Below are 25,275 nucleotides of genomic sequence, written 5' to 3' on the forward strand. Positions count from 1 at the left end.
ATTCAAGTTACTACTGAAATTAAAAGACACTGTCTCCTTGGAAGAAAAGCTATGACAAACCTGGACAGCATATTAAAAAGCAGAGACATTACTTTGCCGACAATGGCCCATCTAATTAAAGCTATGGTTTTCCAGTAGTCATGTATGGATGAGAGAATTGGACCATAAAGAAGGCTGAGAACCAAAGAATTGACGTTTTTGAACTGTGGTGTTGGAGAACACTCCTGAGAGTCCCTTAGACTGCAAGGAGATCAAACCAGTCATTCCTAAAGGAAATAAGTCCTGAATATTCAGTGGAAGGACTGATGCTGAAGCTGAAGCTCCAATATTTTGACCACCTGATGTGAAGACCTGACTCATTAAAAAGACCATGATGCCAGGAAAGATTGAAGGCAGAAGGAGAAGGGAACGACAGAGGATGAGATGGTTGGATGGCATCACTGACTCAATGGACATGAGTTTGAGTAAGCTCCGGGAGATGGTGAAGGACAGGAACGCCTGGTGTGCTGCAGTCCATGGGGTCACAAAGAGTCACACATGACTGAACAACAACAACAATTTTAAGTACTGAGATGGTTGCCACTCTTTTATACCACCCACATATGTGTAAATTAACTTATCCTAGTAGATTTTTATTTACATTGTTCTTCTAAAGATTGTGAATATACAGGTACCTGTTCAATACAACAGAATCAGTACTTTTATTATTCTAAGTATATGTGCTGATGTGAACAGGTGCAAGTATATACACATATTAGCATATTTAATGCTCTAAGGAAAAGCCAATTAAGTGACCTATTTACTCTAAAGAACTATGAACACAAGAGTTTTCCCCTGCTAAGTTGTTCATTTCCATTCCAAAACTAAATATGGTACTAATATACAATTTTACATTTTTATGTATGAGGCCTGGAATACTAACAGAGGCTGAGGGAAGAAGACACAGGAATGCAAAAGAGATCAGCAGCAGTTACACAAACAACTGCCTCAGCCATCATTTAAATATTTCAAGAGTCATAGTCTGACTTAGGAAGACAAGGCAGAGTATTCAGGAAAGATGTTAAAAGAATGCATTTGCAAATAAATACCTGATGAAATGTTAGGTAGGAACAAAAAACCCTCTAAGAAATATGACTGATAAATAAAACACAGAGGGCGATGAATCATCCTGACTTGTGTGCGCTATATAAAGGTCATATTCACAGTAACACCAGCAACTGCACTTTCCAAAGTTTCTCACATAACAAGAAATCCTTCACAGCAAACCCACTAGCGGCTATTTTTGGATTCAAAATCTTAGCAAAACTCTTTATGGTTTATTTCATCAACTCTATGTAAAATATATAACTCTCACCCTGTTTTTTTCCATTTGAAATGTATTCAAATACTTTCTGAATGTTTACTGTATTTGTAGGCTTCTAGCACTGTATATACAAAGATGCTAAGACACTCTCTTACCCTTTTATAGTTACAAGAGAGGAGAAAGATACACTGAAAACAGCTAGATACAAAATGAGAATGAAAGCATGAACAAAATGTGGAAATCACAGACGTGCAAGCAACTGACAATGCCCTGGAGAATCAGGAGTGATTTCACAAGGAAGGTGTTAAGTGAACAGAATTTTAAAGGATGAATGGAAATCTTTCAGGTCCAAAAGGGCAGAAAAGGTATTAGAGGCAAAGGAATAATATAAACAAAGACATGAAGGCATAAAATATGCATCATTATATTTGAGGAACAAGGAAAAGTTCACTGTGTCTGGAGCTCTGGTACAAGGGGTAAGAGCAGGAAGAAGTAAGCATAGCCGTACTATGACAGGCCTTGTATGCTTTGCTACTTTAACTGAAAAGCTTGGGACACAATCTGAAAAAATTAAAAGTTGAATGACAGGGCCAGGTTTATATGATAAGGAAACTAAAATTCATATAATACTTTAGTGTTACAGTGCCTATCATAAAGCAAGCATTCAGTTAGTGGTACTAATATGAATACTAGAATATGTACTTAATAGTCACAAAAAGAATATTCACCTGATGTCTTTGATAGTTGCTCGTTTCAGGGGATCAACCTGCAGCATATGCATCAGGAGAGTGGCAACAGAACGATTGAGATATTCTGGGATGTAAAAAACACCCCCTCGGATCTTCTTAAACAGTGTAGGCACATGCTCATCATCAAATGGGAGGGTGCCACAAAGAAGAGCATACAAAATAACACCACAGCTCCAGATATCAACTTCAGGACCTGCATACAGCCTAGGGGAAGATGACAACACAAAACTGAAATGCAAGTGTCACTTCTCAACTGCATGTCCCCTACTTCTTCTCTGTGTACCTATATACACAGTGCAGACTCCAAATGTATTGCTTTCCAAGCTCTGTAGTGAAATCCATGGCCACTCCCCAACACTCAATGGTTGTTCCCCCGAAAGAACAATTGGTCTAACCCATTGCTATTCAAATTTCCCAAGAGAAAATAGTACTTATGTGTACTTGACACAAACTAAACTGAACTTACTAATTAAAAAGTATAAAACTTTCTATGGTTGATTTTTGATAGAAACATCAAAGTAGATGACCATAAACTTTAAGAAAAGCAATACTATATAGTGTATAGGCTAAATCTTCTTACATAAAGCAATTAAAAGACAAGACAATGCATAAAAAGTAGAATGTTTATGCCTGACACACCTATTTTAAAGAATATTTGAAATAGTAAAGTACCTAACTAGTTCCATAGCAATCTCTTTCATGATATTCATGCTGTATCACATTATCCTGCATGCCTACTACTTTCATTCAAATCACCTGGTAGCTCATGGGGCTAAGATGACCTTTATCCAGAAAACCTATGCCTAGAATGTTGTTCCTTTTCTCTCTCACCTTTCTACAGTGTTAAAATTCCCCTGATGGCACATTACCAAACTCAAACCTGAGCCTCAGGTAGTAGAGTAAATCTCTACAATTCCAATTAAAACAGTATAATCCATTTCAATATAAATCACTATCCAATGTTTACAGTATTTGCTATGTAGCCCAAGCTCCTATATATGCAATGATAACTGTTTTATATTTTCTCTCACAGAATTCTGTTAACTTAAGATCAGACACGGGTCACCAAAGAAGACTTGAGTTTATCACTGCAATCTGTATAAACATTTAAAAAATGTATCAATGAGTAAGTTACATGAATAATTAGTCTTCTCTTATGCAGTTTGCTTTCATGAAATGACAATAATGTCTCCCCTCAAAACCTCATTCTTCCAAAGACAACATAAATATATTCGGCATGCTTTATAAGAGTATATAAAGTATGATTAAAAGACTGTGTCTGATAAGTAAATAATGACACTAGCAAATGCTTGCTTTCCTAGCTGCAATTGCCTAAAATGAAAAAAAAAAAAAAAAAAAGAAAATCAAGATTTTTTTTCAATTTTAATGGAAAAACTCTTTAAATACATTCATAACAAAATCAAAATTAAATGTTTTAAAAAGTGTTTAATGTAACTCTTCTGTCTTCAATGACAGAAAATTAAAGGGACAACGTGCTTCTATTAAAAACCTTATCTTCCAAAGAGAATATACTAAAGTTAAATGTAATCAGAATGAACAAAACATTACGAAAAGCTTACTCTTCACTGATATACTATATTACCTGCCTGAGATGACTTCAGGTGCTGCATAATTTGGGGATCCGCAGCTAGTTCGCAGAAATTCACCATCAGACATCATGTTAGATAATCCTAAAAATAAGAGTAGTATGTTTAGCTGGTGCTAGATATGTTTAATGTAAATATGGATATATGCAAAAGGAGTAACATCAAGTCTGTAGTACCTCAAATATCATAACGTTTACTTATTTTAAAAAGCAGTATAAAGTATTTGTTAGACTAGAAAGAGACCATTTCAGAGTGCTTATACATGACAAAAAAAGCTAAAGCACATCACACATAAGACTGAAATTCCTTTCCTAAATAAGAATGTTGATTCACTTCACAAATATGAGGTTATTCTAAATTATGCATACTTTTTCAAACATAAAAGCATCAAAATATTACTTACCCATTTCTCCAAGTGAAAGAAAACAGAGATTACTATCACTTTTTCATACTCTGCTTTCATAGGCCTTTTAAAAAAATCTCTAGTAGAAATCAGATAGGCTCCAATTTATAAATATTATGTTCCAAAAGTTTTTAATTTGGAAAGCTTTAACTCAACATAAAAAAATATCCTATTGAACCAAAATCTAGTTGAATTACAGCACTAAATGAGCTTTATGATTTAGAGAAGAAAGAGAAATAGGAAAAGGAATTTCCTGACTTTTAGATTAAAGACAAGGTACAGACAAAAATGTTAACTAAATAACGCTGAACTCTGGTACCTTTTCATCTCTTTCTATAATCTCTCACTTCCTAAACCCTTTCCCCTACTATGGCACCCTGTCCAGGTATGTTGATCCCAGAAAATGTTTGGTCATAAAAATTACATTTTATCCTTTATTTTACCCCCAACAAAAACTCCTATTCTTTTATCAACAGCTGTTAGATGTTACTCCGCAGTCTACTGACATTCCTCTTCCATCAGTTCAGAAGGATTACAGTGCTCCACAACTGCATGGAAAGTTTCACAAACCTCCGTTTAAGTGCATTTATCAGGGAAAAAGCCTGTATTTTCATTAGATTTTCAAAGGGGGTTTGTAACTCTCACAAAAAACAGTCAAGTCTCATTTCCTCAGGAGGGAATGCAGATTGAGTAGGTTTACCTTGATACCAGCTCTCTAACTTCTCTAGATGTACTTGCATTTTTAGAAAGTGGTTTAAATGAACAGAACAAGCTAGTGTGCAGACTGTGCAACTAATCCCTTTTCACAATATAGGATTTACATCCTTGAAATTGAAAGTTTTAGCTCATTAAGAATTGGTACTGTCACACTTGCAAAGGCAGCTAGTACACTTCTGAACAACTCTGGAGTTACATACCAAAATCAGCTATCTTGGCATTCATCTGTGCGTCCAATAGCACATTCTCTGGTTTCAGGTCTCGATGAACAACCATATGCCTATGACAGTAATCCACGGCAGACAGAATCTGCTGAAAGAGCCGCCGAGCTTCCATCTCTTCAACCTATCAGGTATAAAAGAAAGTATACCAATAACATTTGGGACATCTACATAGCAAGTTTTAGTTTCACAATCAACCTAAATATAACTGAGTAATAAGCAATTAGAATTGTGTTAGAATTCTCAACAAATCAGACAAACAAGCCAAAAACTTGCATTCAAGCTCAACTTATCAATCGACAGGCTTTTCTTTGCTGCTAGATGTCACAGTTCCTTTTCAAATAATATTACTAAATGTGCACAATGTTTCACAAGTAAAACAATCTAAAACAGAATTTACGTGAAACTGCTAAGAAAAGGAAACATCTGAAGCTTCAGCATGATGTTATGGAACTGATTTTGCACTTTGAAAAGCATAGGCTTTTCATGTTGGCAATTAAGTGGAATATATTTCCTAAAATCAGTATGTCATAAAGTGCATGTTTTAAGAAAGAAAATACATCTAATACTCTGTATGTTTAGTCAGACATTATTACAGAAACAATCTCGACTTTGAAGATATCTTTGTGGTTTGCTATTTCTTACTACTTCCCTCTTTTTTTTTTTGCTTAAGGGCTTATTGAACTAGATAGAATGTTACTCACCCGTCCATGTTTACAGATGTAGTCAAACAATTCACCACCAGACACATATTCCATGACCATAAAAAAGTCTGTTGGAGTGCTGATCACCTGGTATCTTTTTATGTTAATGAAAAATATAATAAAAATATTACTTTAACCAAAATCAGCCTAGTATGTTCATTCCTACTATAAATTGATATTCCAGTGTTTTATAATACCTTAAAATACTTTTTGATGTCAACAAACTATATAATATTATCAAAATAATCACAGAATTATAAACATGGAGGTTCATAAAACTCAGTTAGGTCCTGGAGCTTACAGACTTCCCTCCAGATCCTGCCTTACATGTTTACAAAATCTAGGAAATCATCCATTCCTCGACAACTAAATTAAGCACTAATTTTTCCATTTAAGCAAAAATTTGTTTGTAGTCTATGGAGATGGACTATGACCAACCCAGACAGCATATTAAAAAGCAAAGACATTACTCTGCACACAAAGGTCCGTCTAGTGAAAGCTACGGTTTTTCCAGTAGTCATGTATGGATGTGAGAGTTGGACTATAAGGAAAGCTGAGTGCCAAAGAATTGATGCTTTTAAACTGTGGTGTTGGAGAAGACTCTTGAGAGTCTCCTGGTCAGCAAGGAGATCAAACCAGTCAATCCTAAAGGAAATCAGCCCTGAATATTCATTGGAAGGATTGATGGTGAAGCTCCAATACTTTGGCCACCTGATGCGAAGAACTGACTCATTAGAAAAGACCCTGATGCTGGAAAAGATTGAAGGCAGGAGGAAAAGAGGACAACAGAGGCTGTTGAGACAGTAGGATGGGATCACCGACTCAATGGACATGACTTTGAGAAAGCTCTGGGAGTTGGTGATGGACAAGGAAGCCTGGCATGCTGCAGTCCATGGGGTCACAGTGAGTCAGACACGACTGAGTGACTGAACTGAACTATGGAGTTGAGGTGTGTTATATTTAAATAACAGTGAAAAATACTCTTCGAAAGGAAAATGTTATCAACATAGATACATAATCATCAAAATCTTAAAGTTGACAAATGAACCTGTCTTCAAGATATAAAATGCAAAAAAAGGGAAGGAAGGTATAGATTAAAAGTAAATTAAGAGACATGTTGTATAGACTAGTTTTGATTCCAGTTCAAACAGACCAACTTTAAAAACTATTTATAAAATAAGAAAGTCTGAATGACTGGTTGATAATATTTTAACTGTTTAAAATATTAGATGATACTAAACTGTGCTAATTTTATTAAAATATAGCCTTTATCTTCCAAAGTAGATATTGAAGAGATTACAGATTAAAAGGTGACTCAGACTTTGTATCTGCCTGCAATACAGGAGACCTGGGCTTGATCCCTGGGTCAGGAAGGGAATGGCTACCCACTCCGGTATTCTTGCCTGGAGAAGTCCATGGACAGAGGAACCTGGCAGCCTACAGTCAGTCCATAGTTCACAGGGTCAAAAAGAGTTGGATACAACTGAGTGACTAACACTTTCACACTTTCACTTACAGATTAAAAACATACTATTTGGGATTTGCTTCAAAATAATTTGCGGTGGGAGAAGTAGGAAGAAGCAGATAAAATAATACACTGATAACTGCTGAAGTTGAATGACAGACATATAAGGCTTCATCACTTTACTTTTTTTTGTATGTATTATGAAACTTCCATAATACAGAATTAAACAGATGTATGTATGTACATATGTGTGTGTTTATATGTGTGAAAATATATATGTTGTAGGCACTCAAAGCTGGGCACATAAAACAATAAAGAATCTTAGCTCTATTTGTCAAAATTTTTCCTAAAAAATTATAACTTCCACATCCACACACAATTTTACCAGAGTTTTGAAAACTTTAAAAACATGTTAACTATAGTATTAATGTTTTAAATGATGGTTGCATCTGACACATATAAATGAACAATTGTTCTACTCTGCTTTGTCTCTAGAGGATTAGTTATATCCAGTTAATTATCAGAAATATCTAAATTACACTGAGTTTCTATTAAGAGCTGCTATGTATAGCTGTGTGGTTGTGCATGGCTTAAAGGCACCCAATGGAAGGCACAAGCAGGGGCTAAGAAGTGGCCCAGACGCCACCCTGTAGGCAGGACACCTGGACACAGGATGTGTCAGAAGCAGGGGAGGCTTTTGGTTATTAGTCCACCCAGATGGGCACTGTTTATTATTAATGTTCAAAAAAGAAAGTTCTAAATGGTGGTCCTGGTAACTATTCTTCTTTAAAGGGAAGGAAAAAATGGTCAGGAAATTGGTGATATAACTACATAGTATATATTGTAAGAGAGGACACGTCATATATAAATTAGTACCTGCAAAAAGTAAACTTGTTAACAACATTGTAAACCAACTATACTTCAATTTTAAAAGAAATAGAAAAAAAGTAAAATATAAAAGCTATACTACTGAAAATGATTACAGATATTCATAAGAAATATTTATAATAGCAATCACTAGTCTTTGGGATGAAAAAGGTAACCCACTTTCTATAGATTAATATAACTGGCAAATAAGGTTGAGTCTTCTCAAATGAACTGTGAACAGGGAACTTACTCTAAGAACTCTAGGGGCATAAAAAGGTTCTAAAGAAGCAATCCTAACAGGCACCAAACTCTAATAGAATAAGATGAACAGTAAACAGCAAGAGCACCCATGGTGTAACCTCACTGTAGGCTGATCTGATTTATCAACATAAGTCTCAGCCACTTTTCTGCTCTGTACATTTTTTGGGTATAAGAGAAAAGCAGTGGTTCCAATAAATTTACCTTCTGATTCCTCTGAGTATATCATAGGTCTTCAATAAATATTGTTGGACCCAGAGACTTGATCAGATACCAGTTTGATTTTTATTTTTTTTCTAAAGACTAGATGGTGGTGTGTGCTTCCAGCCAAAGGTGTATGATGTCTGTCTCTTTTCTGAGATATTAGGAGCCATTACTGATCACAGCATAGATCTTATTAAGTCACAATGAAATTTTAAATGCTGGCCAATTTCCATAGTCTAATAATGAAATACTCCCTCAAAAACCTCCATTGTCTCTGAAGTGCAGGCCATCAGGTAACACTGCCTGACACTTTCTCTTGTTATATTCATCAACCAATCTCCTTATCATCTTCCTGTCATTCTGACTTAATGTCTTTTTCCCCACTACTAACGTTGTCAATATGCCAGCAAATCTGGAAAACTCAGCAGTGGCCACAGGACTGGAAAAGGTCAGTTTTCATTTCAATCCCTAAGACAGGCAATGCCAAAGAATGCTCACACTACTGCACAATTGCACTCATCTCACATGCTAGTAAAGTGATGCTTAAAATTCTCCAAGCCAGGCTTCAGCAATAGTGAAGCCTGACCTTCCAGATGTTCAAGCTGGTTTTAAAAAAGGCAGAGGAACCAGAGATCAAATTGCCAACATCCGATGGGTCATCAAAAAAACAAGAGAGTTCCAGAAAAACATCTATTTCTGCTTTACTGACTATGCCAAAGCCTTTGACTGTGTGGATCACCACAAACTGTGGAAGATTCTTCAAGAGATGGGAATACCAGACCACCTGACCTGCCTCTTGAGAAATCTGTATGCAGGTCAGGAAGCAACAGTTAGAACTGGACATGGAACAACAGACTGGTTCCAAATAGGAAAAGGAGTACGTTAAGGCTGTATATTGTCACCATGCTTATTTAGTTTACACGCTGAGTACATCATGAGAAACGCTGGGCTTTATGAAGCACAAGCTGGAATCAAGATTGCCCGATCAATAACCTCAGATACACAGATGACACCACCCTTATGGCAGAAAGCGAAGAAGAACTAAAGAGCCTCTTGATGAAAGTGAAAAAGGAGAGTGAAAAAGCTGGCTTAAAGCTCAACATTGAGAACATTAAGATCATGGCCTCCAGTCCCATCACTTCATGGCAGACTTTATTGTTTTGGGCTCCAAAATCACTGCAGATGATGACTGCAGCCATGAAATTAAAAGACACTTACTCCTTGGCAGGAAAGTTATGACCAGCCTAGACAGCATATTAAAAAGCAGAGACGTTACTTTGCCAACAAAGGTCCATCTAGTCAAAGCTATGGTTTTTTCAGTGGTCATATATGGTTGTGAGAGTTGGACTATAAAGAAAGCTGAACACTGAAGAATTGATGCTTTTGAACTATTGTGTTGCAGAAGACTCGAGAGTTCCTTGGACTGCAAGGAGATCCAACCAGTCAATCCTAAAGGAAATCAGTCCTGAATATTCATTGGAAGGACTGATACTGAAGCTGAAACTCCAATAGTTTGGTCACCTGATGCAAAGAGCTAACTTATTTGAAAAGACCCTGATGCTGGGAAAGATTGAAGGCAAGAGGAGAAGGGGACGACAGAGGATGAGATGGTTGGACGGCATCACTGACTCAATGGACATGAGTTTGAGTAAACTCTGGGAGTTGCTGGTGGACAGGGAGGCCTGGCGTGCTGCAGTCCATGGGGTCGCAAAGAATCGGACATGACTGAGTGACTGAACTGAACTGAACGTTGTCATCATTCTGGGTGAACAAGATATCCATGTAGATGATCTGTCCAATACATGCCCTCTAATTTCCTTGACTCCTTAGTTTTCATTCTCTTTTCCTCTACTACACACAGCCACTTACTCCACGGTCACATGCTAAGACTAATTCCTCTGATTACGCACTGGATTCCTTTGTCCCACCTACTGAAGAACTTGGTTTCTACAATTAGCTATTCTTTCTCCTGTATTAATCCCTCCCTCTTGACTGTATTGTCCTCTCTGACACACAAGCATTCTATATCTTCCATCTTAAAAAACAAACAGTTTAGATCTCACACTTCCCTCTAGATACCACTCCTATGTCTCTCCTCTCTAAAATCCCTGAATGCTCTGTTGTTACTATCTCCCCTTCTATATCTCAGATTCTTTCCTAACAGGTTTTTGTCTTCACAATTCCAACAAATTTCAAAGACACCAGCAACTTCCACCTTGCCAAATCTAATGGTCAATTCTCAGTCTCATCTTACTCAATATTCAACAGTATAAGGAAAAGTTAATAATCTCTCTTTCTTCAAATATGTTTTCCAATTGGCTTCAAGACACCAAAAACTTTCTTGGTTTTCCTCCAACCATTTTAATTGCTCATTTTCATTCTCTTTTGATGGTTCCTCCCCTTCTCCCAGACATCTTAGCATCATGGTGCCCTAGAGGTCAATCCCTTGAATTCTTATGGAGGAAGAAGTGAGTGTGGAATTCACACTCCACACCCACATCCTTGAGGATCTCATCTCGTCTTTGGGCCTTAAATATCTTAAATACCATCTATTTGCTGATGACTTCCAAATTTATCTCTAGTTTACAGCGCTCTCCTTAACTTCAGACTCACATATCAAATAAACTACTTACATTTCTACTTGGATAACTAATAAGCATTTCAACTTCAAAAAAAAAATCAAATTCTTGATACCTAAAACCCCACTTCTGGTCATAGCAAACACCCTCTTCCAACAACACAAGAGAAGACTCTACACATGGACATCACCAGATGGTTGACACCAAAATCAGACTGATTATATTCTTTGCAGCCAAAGATGGAGAAGCTCTATACAGTCAGCAAAAACAAGACTGGGAGCTGACTGTGGCTCAGATCATGAACTCTGCTGCTGCTGCTGGCTGCTGCTGCTAAGTCGATTCAGTCGTGTCCAACTCTGTGTGAACCCACAGACAGTAGCCCACCAGGCTCCGCCGTCCCTGGGATTCTCCAGGCGAGAACACTGGAGTGGTTGCCATTTCCTTATCCAATGTATGAAAGTGAAAAGCGAAAGTGAAATCACTCAGTCATGTCCAACTCTTCAGGACCCCATGGACTGCAGCATACCAGGCTCCTCAGTCCATGGGATTTTCCAGGCAAGAGTACTGGAGTGGGTTGCCATTGCCTTCTCTGGATCATGAACTCCTTATTGACAAATTCAGAGTGAATTGAAGAAAGTGGAGAAAACCACTAGACGATTCAGGTATGATCTAAATCAAATCCCTTATGAGTATACAGTGGAAGTGAGAAATAGATTTAAGGGACTAGATCTGATAGACAGAGTGCCTGATGAACTATGGATGGAGGTTTGTGACACTGTACAGGAAACGGGAATCAAGACCATCCCCAAGAAAAAGAAATGCAAAAAAGCAAAATGGCTGTCTGAAGAGGACTTACAAATAGCTGTGAAAAGAAGGGAAGCAAAAAGCAAAGGAGAAAAGGAAAGATATACCAATTTGAATGCAGAGTTTCAAAGAATAGCAAGGAGAGACAAGAAAGCCTTCCTCAGCGATCAATGCAAAGAAATAGAAGAAAACAATAGAATGGGAAAGACTAGAGATCTCTTCAAGAAAATTAGAGATACCAAGGAAACATTTTATGCAAAGATGGGCTCAATAAAGGACAAAAATGGTACGGACCTAACAGAAGCAGAAGATATTAAGAAGAGGTGGCAAGACTACACAGAAGAACTGTACAAAAAAGATCTTCAGAACCCAGATAATCACGATGGTGTGATTGCTCACCTAGAGCCAGACATCCTGGAACGTGAAGTCAAGTGGGCCTTAGGAAGCATCACTACAAACAAAGCTAGTGGAGGTGATGGAATTCCAGTTGAGCTATTTCAAATCCTGAAAGATGATACTGTGAAAGTGCTGCACTCAATATGCCAGCAAATTTGGAAAACTCAGCAGTGGCCACAGGACTGGAAAAGGTCCATTTTCATTCCAATCCCAAAGAAAGTCAATGCCAAAGAATGCTCACACTACTGCACAATTGCACTCATCTCACACGCTAGTAAAGTGATGCTCAAAAGTCTCCAAGCCAGGCTTCAGCAATACGTGAAGCCTGAACTTCCAGATGTTCAAGCTGGTTTTAGAAAAGGCAGAGGAACCAGAGATCAAATTGCCAACATCTGATGGGTCATCAAAAAAACAAGAGAGTTCCAGAAAAACATCTATTTCTGCTTTACTGACTATGCCAAAGCCTTTGACTGTGTGGATCACCACAAACTGTGGAAAATTCTGAAAGAGATGGCAATACCAGACCACATGACCTGCCTCTTGAGAAACCTGTATGCAGGTCAGGAAGCAACAGTTAGAACTGGACATGGAACAACAGACTGCTTCCAAGTAGGAAAAGGAGTACGTTAAGGCTGTATATTGTCACCCTGCTTATTTAACTTCTATGCAGAGTACATCATGAGAAACGATAGGCTGGAAGAAGCACAAGCTGGAATCCAGATTGCTGGGAGAAATATCAATAATCTCAGATATGCAGATGACACCACCCTTATGGCAGAAAGTGAAGAAGAACTAAAGAGCCTCTTGATGAAAGTGAAAAAGGAGAGTGAAAATGTTGGCTTAAAGCTCAACATTCAGAAAACTAAGATCATGGCATCTGGTTCCATCACTTCATGGCAAATAAATGGGGAAACAATGGAATCAGTGGCTGACTTTATTTTTCTGGGCTCCAATAGCACTGCAGATGGTGACTGCAGCCATGAAATTAAAAGACACTTACTCCTTGGAAGGAAAGTTATGACCAATCTAGATAGCATATTAAAAAGCAGAGACATTACTTTGTCAACAAAGGTCCATCTAGTCTAGGCTATGGTTTTTCCAGTGGTCATGTATGGATGTGAGAGTTGGACTATGAAGAAAGCTGAGAGGAGAAGAATTGATGCTTTTAAACTGTGGTATTGAAGAAGACTCTTGAGAGTCCCTTGGATTGCAAGGAGATCCAACCAGTTCATCCTGAAGGAAATCAGTACTGAATATTCATTGGAAGGACTGATGTTGAAGCTGAAACTTCAATACTTTGGCCACCTGATGTGAAGAGCTGACACATTGGAAAAGACCCTGATGCTGGGAAAGATTGAGGGCAGGAGGTGAAGGGGACAATAGAGGATGAGATGGTTGGATGGCATCACCGACTCAATGGACATGGGTTTGGCTGGACTCTGGGAGTTGGTGATGGACAGGGAGGCCTGGAGTGCTGTGGCTCATGGGGTTGCAAAGAGTCAGACACGACTGAGTGACTGAACTAGACTGAAAATCCCACTTCAAATCTGTTCCTTCTACAATCTTGTCTGTTTCAACTAATGGCAGCTCCACTTTTTTATTTGTCCACACCAGCAAACCTTGGATTCATCCTTGACTTCTCTCCTCTGACAACCTACTGTGCTGTGTTTAGTCACTCAGTCATGTCTGAGTCTTTGTGACCCCAGGGACTGTAGCCTGCTAGGCTCTTCTGTCTAAGGGATTCCCCATGCAAGAATACTGGAATGGGTTGCTATGCCCTTCTCCAGGGGATCTTCCCAACTCAGGGATTGGACCCAGGTCTCTTGCATTGCAGGCAGATTCTTTACCATCTGAGCTACCCAGGGAAGCCCACAACCTACATCTGTCAGCAAATCCTATTCTCTACCTTGAAAATGTATATAAAATATGCTTACTTCTCAACACTCTCCACACTATGTTCTAATCCAGGCCACCATCTCTGTCACTCAGAACACTGCAACTGACCCCTAATCTGATTTCTCTGCTTCAACATAAGTCAGATAATATCACACCTCTGGTCAAAACTTTCCAGTGGCTTCCCTTTTACTCAGAGTTAAAAACCAAAGCTCTTACAATGGTCTGGTACAACCTGACCCAATCTGGCTCCCCTGTGTCTCTGAGTGCACCTCTTACTCCATTTCCCCCAGATCACTCTGCTCCCATGATATACCAGCTGTAGCAATTTCCACCTCATAGCCTTTGTATGTGCAGTTGTCACCATCTGTTATTTCCTCCTTCCAAGTACCTGCATGCATGTTTCCTCACCTCTTTACTGTCTAATACATATCATATTTTACTAATATAGGATTTATTGTCTGTCTATTCAATGCCACAAGCATACAAGTGCACACACACACCCACACACAAATATAAGCTCCATAACAGCAAGGATTTAGTTGTTGACATCTGTTGGTTTGCTGATGTATCCCCAGTGCTATCTGCTGAATGAATGTATCAACAAGCTGACTTTCTGGCCTTATTTTCCTCCATGTCCCTATATAACAGCCTGTGCATTAGACAAACCAGACTACGTGTTTCCACCATACCATGTTCCTTACACTTTCATTCTTTTGCTTCGCTGTTTTTCTAGAACCATCAGGACCTTGTTCATATGTCACTTCTTTATACACAGAGCAACCACTGAACACCTACTACTGTACTAGGTGCTGAGGTGATAAAGATGATGCTGACGGCATGAACCTTCACTATCACTTAGATAACTAATGGGATGCTCAACGTAACACAGCTAAGGCAGGTCACTAACATTCACTTGTACCCCCAACATGGTTCTCCTCTAGTCTTCCTATTTCAGAAAACGGTATCATCATCTAATTGCTCAAGTCAAAACCCCAAATTCCAGTTGCTTAGGCAAAAAGAGAAGATTCCTCATTCCCTTTCTTTTCCTCAGTAATTTATTAGTTTTACCTCTAAAATATACATTGAGTTGACAGGTTTATCTCCAGCTAGACCAGTGCCATCAAACAGAACTTTCTACAGTGATGGAAATATTTTATCATACTGTCCAATATGATAGCCACTAGCCACACGTGGCTATTAGAACACCTGAAATGTGGCTAATATGACCAGAGAACCAAAACTTTTAATTAAAATTTATTCCACATATGGCTAGTGGCTACTGTATTGGACAGCACAAATCTATACTATCATTTTGGCTAAAGCCATCATTAATCTCCCAGCTGGACCATAGAAACAGCTTCCTAACTGGTCTCTCTGCTTCTACTTCTGCCTCTGTACCCATTCTACACTACGGCCATGTCACTCCTCCAACGTTCTCACTCCCTCAACTTCTTGAACAAAATCCAAACCTCTCAGCAAAGTCTTTAAGATCCTATGATATGTGGTCCATGTCTACTCTCTGACCTCATGAACTCTCTCTCTTTCCATCACTCACTCCATTCTTGACATTAGAGCTATCTTCTTTTTCCTACAATACTCAATTTTTCTTTCACCTCCCTGAGGTTGCTTTACAAATACTGTCCCCAGATTTTCAAATGGCTAGATCTTTATAATCCTTAAGGTCTTGGCTTAAGCCTTATCTCTGCTCAATGAGGCTTTCCTAACAGCCTAAACTAAATTAGCACCTCCTCCTTCCCTGTCACACCCTAGGACAGCACCATGTTTCACTCTCGATATAGCACTTATCAATGTCTAAAATAGTCTGGTTAATTTGTTTACTTACTATTGCAAACTGCTAGATAAGGCCAACCATAAACGTCACAAGGACAGAGAGAGACCCTGTCTTTTACTACTGTACCCCCAAAGCCTTAGAACAGTGCCTATCAGATACTAGGTACCCGATAAAAATTGGCTGAATAAAAGAAGAAAACAAATATTGTTTTTGCACCTAAAGAATTCAATCTTGTGGAGATACTAAAAAGAAAATGAGCAATTACAATGTAATGTCCACTCTGTATAATGGGCTCCAGTTTCATCATTATACAGAGTGAAGTAAGCCAGAAAGATAAAGAACATTACAGCATACTAACACATATATATGGAATTTAGAAAGATGGTAATGATAACCCTATATGCAAAACAGAAAAAGAGACACAGAAGTACAGAACAGACTTTTGAACTCTGTGGGAGAAGGTGAGGGTGGGATGTTTCGAAAGAACAGCATGTATATTATCTATGGTGAAACAGATCACCAGCCCAGGTGGGATGCATGAGACAAGTGCTCGGGCCTGGTGCACTGGGAAGACCCAGAGGAATCGGGTGGAGAGGGAGGTGGGAGGGGGGATTGGGATGGGGAATACGTGTAACTCTATGGCTGATTCATATCAATGTATGACAAAACCCACTGCAATGTTGTGAAGTAATTAGCCTCCAACTAATAAAAATAAATGGAAAAAAAAAAAAAACAATGTAATGTCCAGGGCTTTGGAAAAGCTGAAATTCTGGGTGCTCTAGGAACAGAGAGGATGAAACTTGACCCAGTGTGTTACGGCTAGGGCAAAGTAGTTTTTCCAGAGTTAACTGTATTTAAAAGCTGGTATTTAAAGGACAAGTTGAAATTGGAAGCCTAGAGGAAGGGAGATATAGATAAAGTTTTCCAAGCAGAAGCAACACTTGAAATACAACAAGTAAGAAAATGGTAACAATAAGGGCAGAGAGAAATGGGCAGATTTAGGAGACACTTGAAAAAAAGTAGTAGAACTTAATGATCAATTGTATGTAAGGGGTAAGGGAAGAGGAATTAAATATGATGCTCAAGTTTTAAGCTTTGGAAATTGTGTGATTGGTATTTTCATTCATGTACACAAATATATATACACTAATATTCATGCACGCAAATTTATTTCATTCATGCACACAAACATATATATAAACTAAGCTGAATTATATACATATATAAACTAAGCTGAACTCAATAAACTAATATGAATTTTTCATATACATATATATGAAAAAATTCAACTTAGTTTCAAATGGCTCTTTGATTTCAGAATGGAAACACTCAATAAATAATTCAATGAATATGTTCAGAATTCAGCAGAAACATAGATTTGTAAACTTTTAGGACAGCGATAACAAATCACACAATGGTAGCAGATGAGGTCACCCAAAAAGGATTCACTAAGATTACAGTAGCTCGGAATGCTGAAGTATATCAGTATCTAATGGCCAGGCAGATAATGAAGGGCCCATAAAAGAAAGTTTAAAGAAAAGGCAAGAATGTAAAAAGAAAATCAGAAAACCATGATGCCATAGAAACCTAGGGACTACAACATTTTCAGGTGGTGCTCATGAAAAATGTTAAAAGTTGTCCATGGGGTGGATAAGATAAAGATATTTAAAAGCTGGCAGACAAAAACCTGCTTTGCCAAATTAGAAACTATTGATTCTTTGACCAGTTAAAGTGAAATTTCCCTAAGAACCATGGGGAAATGAAAAACCAGGACAAAAACCAATTCAACAAATTCTAGTTTATGGGAAGTTTGGAGTTTCCTTTCAATCCTTTTATTCCTTTTAATTTTCTCCCTGTGGGTTTTTTCAATTTGAGTTAATAGAGAAATTGTGCAACATACAAACTTCATTTTCAGTATTTAGTTTTCAAACTTTCTTGCTTATTCTAGAAGCCCATTCTCTAGCAAGGAAACTATTCTTGGCTCACTTGCATAGTCCAAGATTGCAGAAAACAAACAAAACCACTAAAAGGATCAGGTCTCTCTCCCTGTTTAAATCACTAACACTGTTAGAAGGCTGTGTCAGCAAGTTTATTCTGAAGCAAGAATACATGATTGCCTTTTTAAAACAAAAAATCAAATCCACAATTAAAGAGGCAATGTGGTTAAATGGACTAAGCTTAGGCTGGTAGCCAAAAACTTTAAACATTAAATTCACCTCTGTCAGTTACCTTCTGACCAATCCTGAGAACATTCTAGTACTCCTTCACAAAACAGAACACAATGAAATAATTCTGAAACAGAATGGGGTAAGTAGTCAAACCAAGGTCAGACAGCTATAAACAGTTATAGAAATGGAAGCAAGAAAACACTAGTAGCTATAACATCAAAAATAAGCTTTTAAGTCCTTTTGACAACTGCAACTGCTTACTGACAAAATGATTTATTTATAGGAACAGAATAGCAACTAGAACTCATGCTCTAAATGAACAAAGTTTCCTTGGCACCTTTCAGGGTTTGCATTATATAAGTGATGAGGTCAAGAAACAGCAAGAACATAGAGATCTCTCCCTTCTCCACTCTCACCTTGGCATGTGACAGTTTCAGCCTGACTTAGCAGCTTTCCCCTCTTATAGGAAGTGACCAGTCAGTAAGGCAGAGCAAAGAGATTTATCTCAGAAGCTAAATTCATCCACTCAGTTATTCATTAACTTGAATAAAATAATTATTAACATGGAGTTGAAGTCAGACATGAACTGGTTCAGTTAACTGAAAATCATTTGGAATCATGAGAGGAGTGAAATCACTGACCCTGCTTCTGGGTCAATGCACTTCAACCATCAGGCATTATAACAACAAGAACGCGATAATTCTCAAAGAGCACCATGAGGTATCCCCATTTTAAAGTTAAGGAAACAAAGAATAGAAGTGAGTCATAGGTGATATTTTAATTCCTATGATATCTTTATTTTTTTTATTTTTTTTTTCATTTATTTTTATTAGTTGGAGGCTAATTACTTTACAATATTGTAGTGGGTTTTGTCATACATTGACATGAATCAGCCATAGATTTACATGTATTCCCCATCCCGATCCCCCCTCCCACCGCCCTCTCTACCCAATCCCTCTGAGTCTTCCCAGGGCACCAGGCCTGAGCACTTGTCTCATGCACCTGTGATATCTTTAAAAACCTGTATATACAAATTTTGGATCATCTAGACCACAGGTCCTAGATAATATAACCTTAAAATCAAGTACAGCCATGCAATTTCAGGGACCTCATTTCTTATTTATGCTTATGATCAAGTGAACTTCAAATGAAGATCAAATGACACTGAAGCTTATTGTTAGAACGAAGTCTTCATCATAGTGATGAGAGAACTGAATCATCACAGGTCATCCAATGGCACACCAAACCCCTGTAAAAGCCTCCTCTGAACAGTTAGTGGCATATTCATGCTGTTAGTAAGATACACTGAGGGGGCCCCCCTCATTTAAGATACCAATTTGCACTGGTTCCCTAGCAATAAATACATCTAGTTAGAGAAAAGACTAAATGCGTGTCCTAAATCCTAGCAATAACTGGATCAGCCATTCACTTAAAGATTTCAAGAATGCTACTCTATTGGTTTTCTATTGCTGCCATACTAAGAACTTAGTGTGCTTAAAACAACACAAATGTATTCTGTATTATGTCACAGTTTTAAAGGGAAAAGTCTGATACATGGCTCTCTGGGCTAAAATCAAGGCACAGCAGGGCTTCATTGCCTTCTGGAGGCTCTAGGGGAAATCTATTTCTTTGTATTTAGAGATCACCTGCATTCCTTGGCTCATGGCCCCCTTCCTCCACCTTCAAAGCCAGGTACAGCCAGTTGAATCCTTTTCATATCCCTTCTCTCTGACCTTGCTTCCATCTGAGATCTTTTTCTCTGGCATATGATTCCCTTGTCCACTTTTAAGGGCCACTGAATTACCCTGGAACCACCCAGATAACCAAGGAAAATCTTTCTATTTTGTCGGCTGATTAGCAACATTAAATCCATTCATAATCTTAATTCTCCTTTGCCATATAATATACTCACTGGAGATTAGGACATCTTTTCTTTTGGAGGGGGAGTGTTTGGGGGGCACTACTGTCTACCACAGCTGTTATGCAACCTTGTTACAGGTAAACAAAGTACCTCTACAGGGTTATCAGATTGTTCCTCATCAACGCTGATACCTAAAGACAGCTAACTAAAAAAGTTGAGACTAAATATAACCTCTAACTATAACAAACTAGCAAAGTCTCAAGGACATTAATACGCCTTTTCTTCTCCGTTTTTTCAGTCCTGGAATAGAGACTAATAGCATGGCATTTGAAATCAGATATGAAGTTAACGACTAGCTCTGCAACTTACTAGCTATTTGACCTTGGTCAAGTTGCAGATACTCTTTAAACATGTGATTTTCTTATCTGTATAATGAAGATAATAATATCCCTTATACATTGATCGAGAGGATGAAGTGAAATTATATATGTAAAATGCTCAATACAGTTTCTAGCCATTATCAGGTACTCAATAAGATTAATATTTACTTTATTAAACCCTGTCCAAGCTTTAAGATAAAAAATAAAGATAGTCTTCAGTGTTTTAGCATATTACATTTTCACAATTAATATTAAACACAACTTCAGTCTAACGCTCTCCCAACTGAGCTACTTAGGCCACTTTAAACACAACTTCAAATGATGTAAAAGAATAATGCTGCATACTTAATGTCTAAATTTTCTATGGGTCTAGATGATGTTAAATTAATTATATTTCAAATTAATTACTTATTTATTAAACTCTTAATTTATTTATCTTCTAAGTTTGTAACTTGCTTTATCAAAAAAAATTAATTTGCCTTCCTAAGGACTTTACAGTAATTAAAGTAGTGATGGCAGTTTTGCAAATAATATTATGGCAGATAATCTTTAACAGTTACTTTCTACCCTTTCCAAAAAGAAAATACCCTGTTCATTAAAAGTGACTAGAAAACAATTATAAAATAAATCTAGAAATAGCAAAGTCCCAAATTACCTTCAACATGAATACTAAAGATAAGAGTCAATTTACAATTAGACTTTTAATTCTAGACTAGAAGCATGCAAAAAAGGATAATGAGGTTAAATGAATTACATTTGTTAAATATAAATATGAAAAATTGTATATTTATAAATGTTTAACTAAAAATAAGTAATTATTTATAAATTCAAATATGATATTTTGAAACAGTTTCTCTTATGTAATCAGGTGTAGAAATACTTACAGTTTGATAATATGAGGATGACGAAAGAGTTTTAGATTTTGAATTTCTCGTTTTATTTTTCCAACAACATCTAAACTGCGAATCTTCTGTCTATTTAAAATTTTAACTGCCACTTTATGGCCTGTCAATTGATGCTCTCCAACTAGAGAAAAGAAAAAGGAAAATAACTTTGCCATCATAGCAATGTAATCATTTATTCATGCTTCCTTCCACTGTAACCCCAAATTTTTTTCCTCATATTTACCACTTTGATATCACTTATTGCATAGAACAGAAAATAACCTCTTTTCATGTCTATCTATTCTACTGGAGTATGTGCTCCTGAAGGACAGCAACTATATCTTAGTCTTCTCTGTATCCTCAGCACCCAGCACAGAGATGTTAATTAAGTATCTGTGAAAAGGATTACTGAATTCCATTTTCATACCTAAAACTATAGGTATGAATTTGAAACATCTTTTGGATAGAATAGAATTACTATGTTTTGTTCCTCTCTTCCTCTTCTCTGGTTAATTCAATCACTGTATTATGAAAGAATAAATAATTGCTATAATAAAGTAAACCTCATAACCAGTTTCAATACCATTTCATCAGAAAATTCACATGCAGCCCTTTTTCACCTTTTCTATAAAGGTTTCCTGTTTTCCCACATTTGATGGAATCTCTATTTCTTTCAAACCTTCACAGTATACTGAAAAAGTTCATGTTCCTTCACCATTTTTAGGTTGTTATATATATTTGTGTTCTTGAAAAATCATATGGTAAGAGCTACCAGCTCTAACCCTCCTCAAATAAGACAGTCAGTATTCATCTGAAGCTGCTAGGAAGTGTCTAGCACAGTATTTTGCATATACTAGATGTATCACACTTCTTTATTTCAAACTATCTTACAAAGGTGTAATAACTAAAAGAGCATAGTCTTGGCATAAAACTAGACACAGAGATCAAGGGAATAGAATAGACAGCCCCAAAATTAACTCATGCATAATGAAGGTCAATTAATTTATGACAAATGACTCAAAAACATACAATGGGGAAGGGATAATCTCTTCATAAATGACAGTAGGAATATTGGATAGCCACATACAAAAGAATGAAAATAGACCCTATCTCATATATTATACAAAAATCAACTCAAACTGGATTAAAGACTTAAATTTAAAACAAAAACTATAAAACTTCCAGAGAAAAACATAAGAGGTAATCTCCTTGATATTGACCTTAGCAATAAGTTTTTGAACTTGATAACAAAAGTAAAGGCAACAAAAGCAAATATATATGAGTAGGATTAAATCAAACTAAAAAGCTTCTTCATGGCAAAAGAAACCATCAACAAAATGAAAAGACAACCTACCGAATGAAAGAAAATATTTGCAAATTACACATCTGATAAGGGGTTAATATCCAAATTATGTAAATTATCTAACAATTGAATAGCAAAGAAACCAATCTAATTTGAGAAATGAATCAAGAAGCTAAATAAACTTTTTGCCAAACAAGGTATACAAATGGCCAAATACAGAAAATCTTCAGGTAATCATCAGGTAAATCATGACAAATTATCAATTAAATGCAAATCAAACCTACAATGAGCTATCACCTCACACTTGTCAGAATAACTGTCATTAAAACTGAAGAGACAACAATGTTGGTGAAGATGTGGAGAGAAGGGAACCCTTGTGCACTGTTGGCAGAAATGTACATTGGTGTAACCACTGTGTAAAACAGTACAGAGGTTCCTGAAAAGCTAAAAAATAGAACTACAATATGATTCTGCAACCCCCTTGTAGGTATTAGAAGGAAATAAAAATAGGATATCAAAGAAGTATCTACACTACCATGTTCATCACAGCATTATTCACAAAAACAAAGATATGAAAACTACCTAAGTGTCCATCAACAAATGAATGAATGAATAAATAAGAATGGTGTGCATATTTTCTCCCTCCACCACACACACACCACCACCACCACCTACAGAAGCTCCAGGGACAGGCACAAGCCATCACTACCATCCTGGGCTTTCAGGGGTCCCAGAAGGAGAAGAGAGAGAGAAAGGGCCTGAGAAAATATCTGAAGCTATTACAGACAAAACCTTCCCTAACCTCAGAAAAGAAACACTCACTTAAATCCAGGAAGCACAAAGAGTCCCCTATAAGATAAACTCAAGGAGGAACCTGCTGAGACACATATTAATCAAACTGACAAGAATTAAAGACAAAGAAAAAATATTAAAAATAATAAGGGAAAAGCAACAAATAACATACGAGAGAATCCCCATAAAGTTATAAGCTGATTTTTCAGCAGAAACTCTGCAGGCTGAAGAGAGTACTACAATATATTCAAAGTGCAGATGGGGAAAAACCTAAAACCAAAAATACTCTACCCTTCAAGGCTATTGTTCAGATTTGACAGAGAAATCAACAGATTTTACAGACAAGCAAAAGTTAAAGAGAGACTTCAGCACCATCAAAACCAGCACTACAATAAATCCTAAAGGTACTTTTCTAGGTAAAAAATAAAATGCGACAACTAGAAACAAGAACAATGCAAATGAGAGCGATCACTGGTAAAGCAAACATAAAACAAAGGTAGGAAATTACCCACACATAAATCTGATATAAAAACCAGGGACTGTGAGTAGAGTACAAATGCAGGATATTGAAAATGTATTGGAGATGAACAGACCATCAATTTAAAACAATCTTGTACATATACAGACTGCTATACTAAAACCTCTTGGGAATCACAAACAAGAAATCTATAATAGATACACACACAAAAAAGAAAAAGCAAACACAACACTAAAGACAGATATCAAATCACAAGGAAAGACAACAAAAAATAAAGGGAATAAAAAAGACCTCTGGTGGCCCAGATGGTATAGAATCTGTCTGCAATGCAGGAGAGCTGGGTTCAATCCCTGGGTTGGGAAGATCCCTGGAGAAGGGAATGGCAACATACTCCAGCATTCTTGCCTGGGGAATTTCATGGACAGAAGAGCCTATCAGGCCACAGTCCATATGGCCACAAAGAATTGGACACAACTGAGTGACTAACACTTTCACTTCCAAAAATAAAAGCTAAATCACTTAACAAAATGGTGGTAAGAACATACATTATCAATAATTGCCTTAAATGTAATTGGAATAAATGCTTCAAACAAAAAACACAGACTAGTAGAATGGATATAAAAACAAGACCTAAATATATGCTGTCTAAAAGAGATCCACTTCAGAACTAGGGACATACAAACTGAAAGTGAGAGAATGGAAAAAGATATTCCATGTAAAGAAAAATCAAAAGAAAGAGAGTAGCAATACTCTTATCAGACAAAACAGACTTTAAAATAAATACTGTTGCAAAAGACAAGGAAGGACAAGGATCCATAATGATCAAAGGATCAATCCAAGAAGATGTAACATTTATAAATCTATATGCACCCCCCATAAGACTATCTCAATGTATAAGGTAAATGCTAACAGCCATTAAAGGAGAAATTGCCAGTAACACAATAATAATAGGGGGCTTTAACACCTCACTTTCATCAATGGACAGATCATCAAAACAGAAAAATCAATTAGAAAACAAAGGCCTGAAATGACACATTAGACCAGATGAACTTAACTGATAATTATGGGACACTCTATGCAAAAGGAACAGAATACACTTTCCCCCCAAGTGCAGATGGAACGCTGTCCAGGATAAATCACATCTTGGGCTACAAATTAAGCCTCAGGAAATTTAAGAAAATTAAAATCATATCAAGCATCTTTTCTGACCACAACACTATGAGATTAGAAATCAACTACAGGGGAAAAAAAACTGTAAATAAAAAAAAAGACATGTTCATATGGAGGCTAAACAATATTACTAAACAACCAATCAATCATAGCAGGTATCAAAGAAAAAAAAAAAGCCTAAAGACAGGTGACAACAAAAACACCATGATACAAAACCTATGGGATGCAGCAAAAGCAATTCTGAGAAGGAGGTTTGTAACAATACAATCTTACC

The 25,275-nt window shown here is 37.0% G+C and overlaps 1 protein-coding gene across 2 annotated transcripts in view; it reads right to left on the reverse strand.

The window, feature by feature from the left end:
• PRKAA2 (protein kinase AMP-activated catalytic subunit alpha 2) overlaps positions 1-25,275 on the reverse strand; it is a 71,576-nt gene that overhangs the window by 18,042 nt on the left and 28,259 nt on the right. For both annotated transcript variants that reach the window (XM_061121787.1, XM_061121788.1), the window contains exons 2-6: positions 21,259-21,400; positions 5,705-5,798; positions 4,980-5,124; positions 3,656-3,743; positions 2,032-2,256 (exon numbers count right to left, since the gene is read on the reverse strand). In XM_061121787.1, coding sequence (XP_060977770.1) covers positions 2,032-2,256; positions 3,656-3,743; positions 4,980-5,124; positions 5,705-5,798; positions 21,259-21,400 — 694 coding nt within the window. The remainder of the gene's footprint in view (positions 1-2,031; positions 2,257-3,655; positions 3,744-4,979; positions 5,125-5,704; positions 5,799-21,258; positions 21,401-25,275) is intronic.

This window comes from Dama dama, chromosome 20 (assembly GCF_033118175.1).
Source record: "Dama dama isolate Ldn47 chromosome 20, ASM3311817v1, whole genome shotgun sequence".
In the NCBI taxonomy this organism is placed as follows: domain Eukaryota; kingdom Metazoa; phylum Chordata; class Mammalia; order Artiodactyla; family Cervidae; genus Dama; species Dama dama.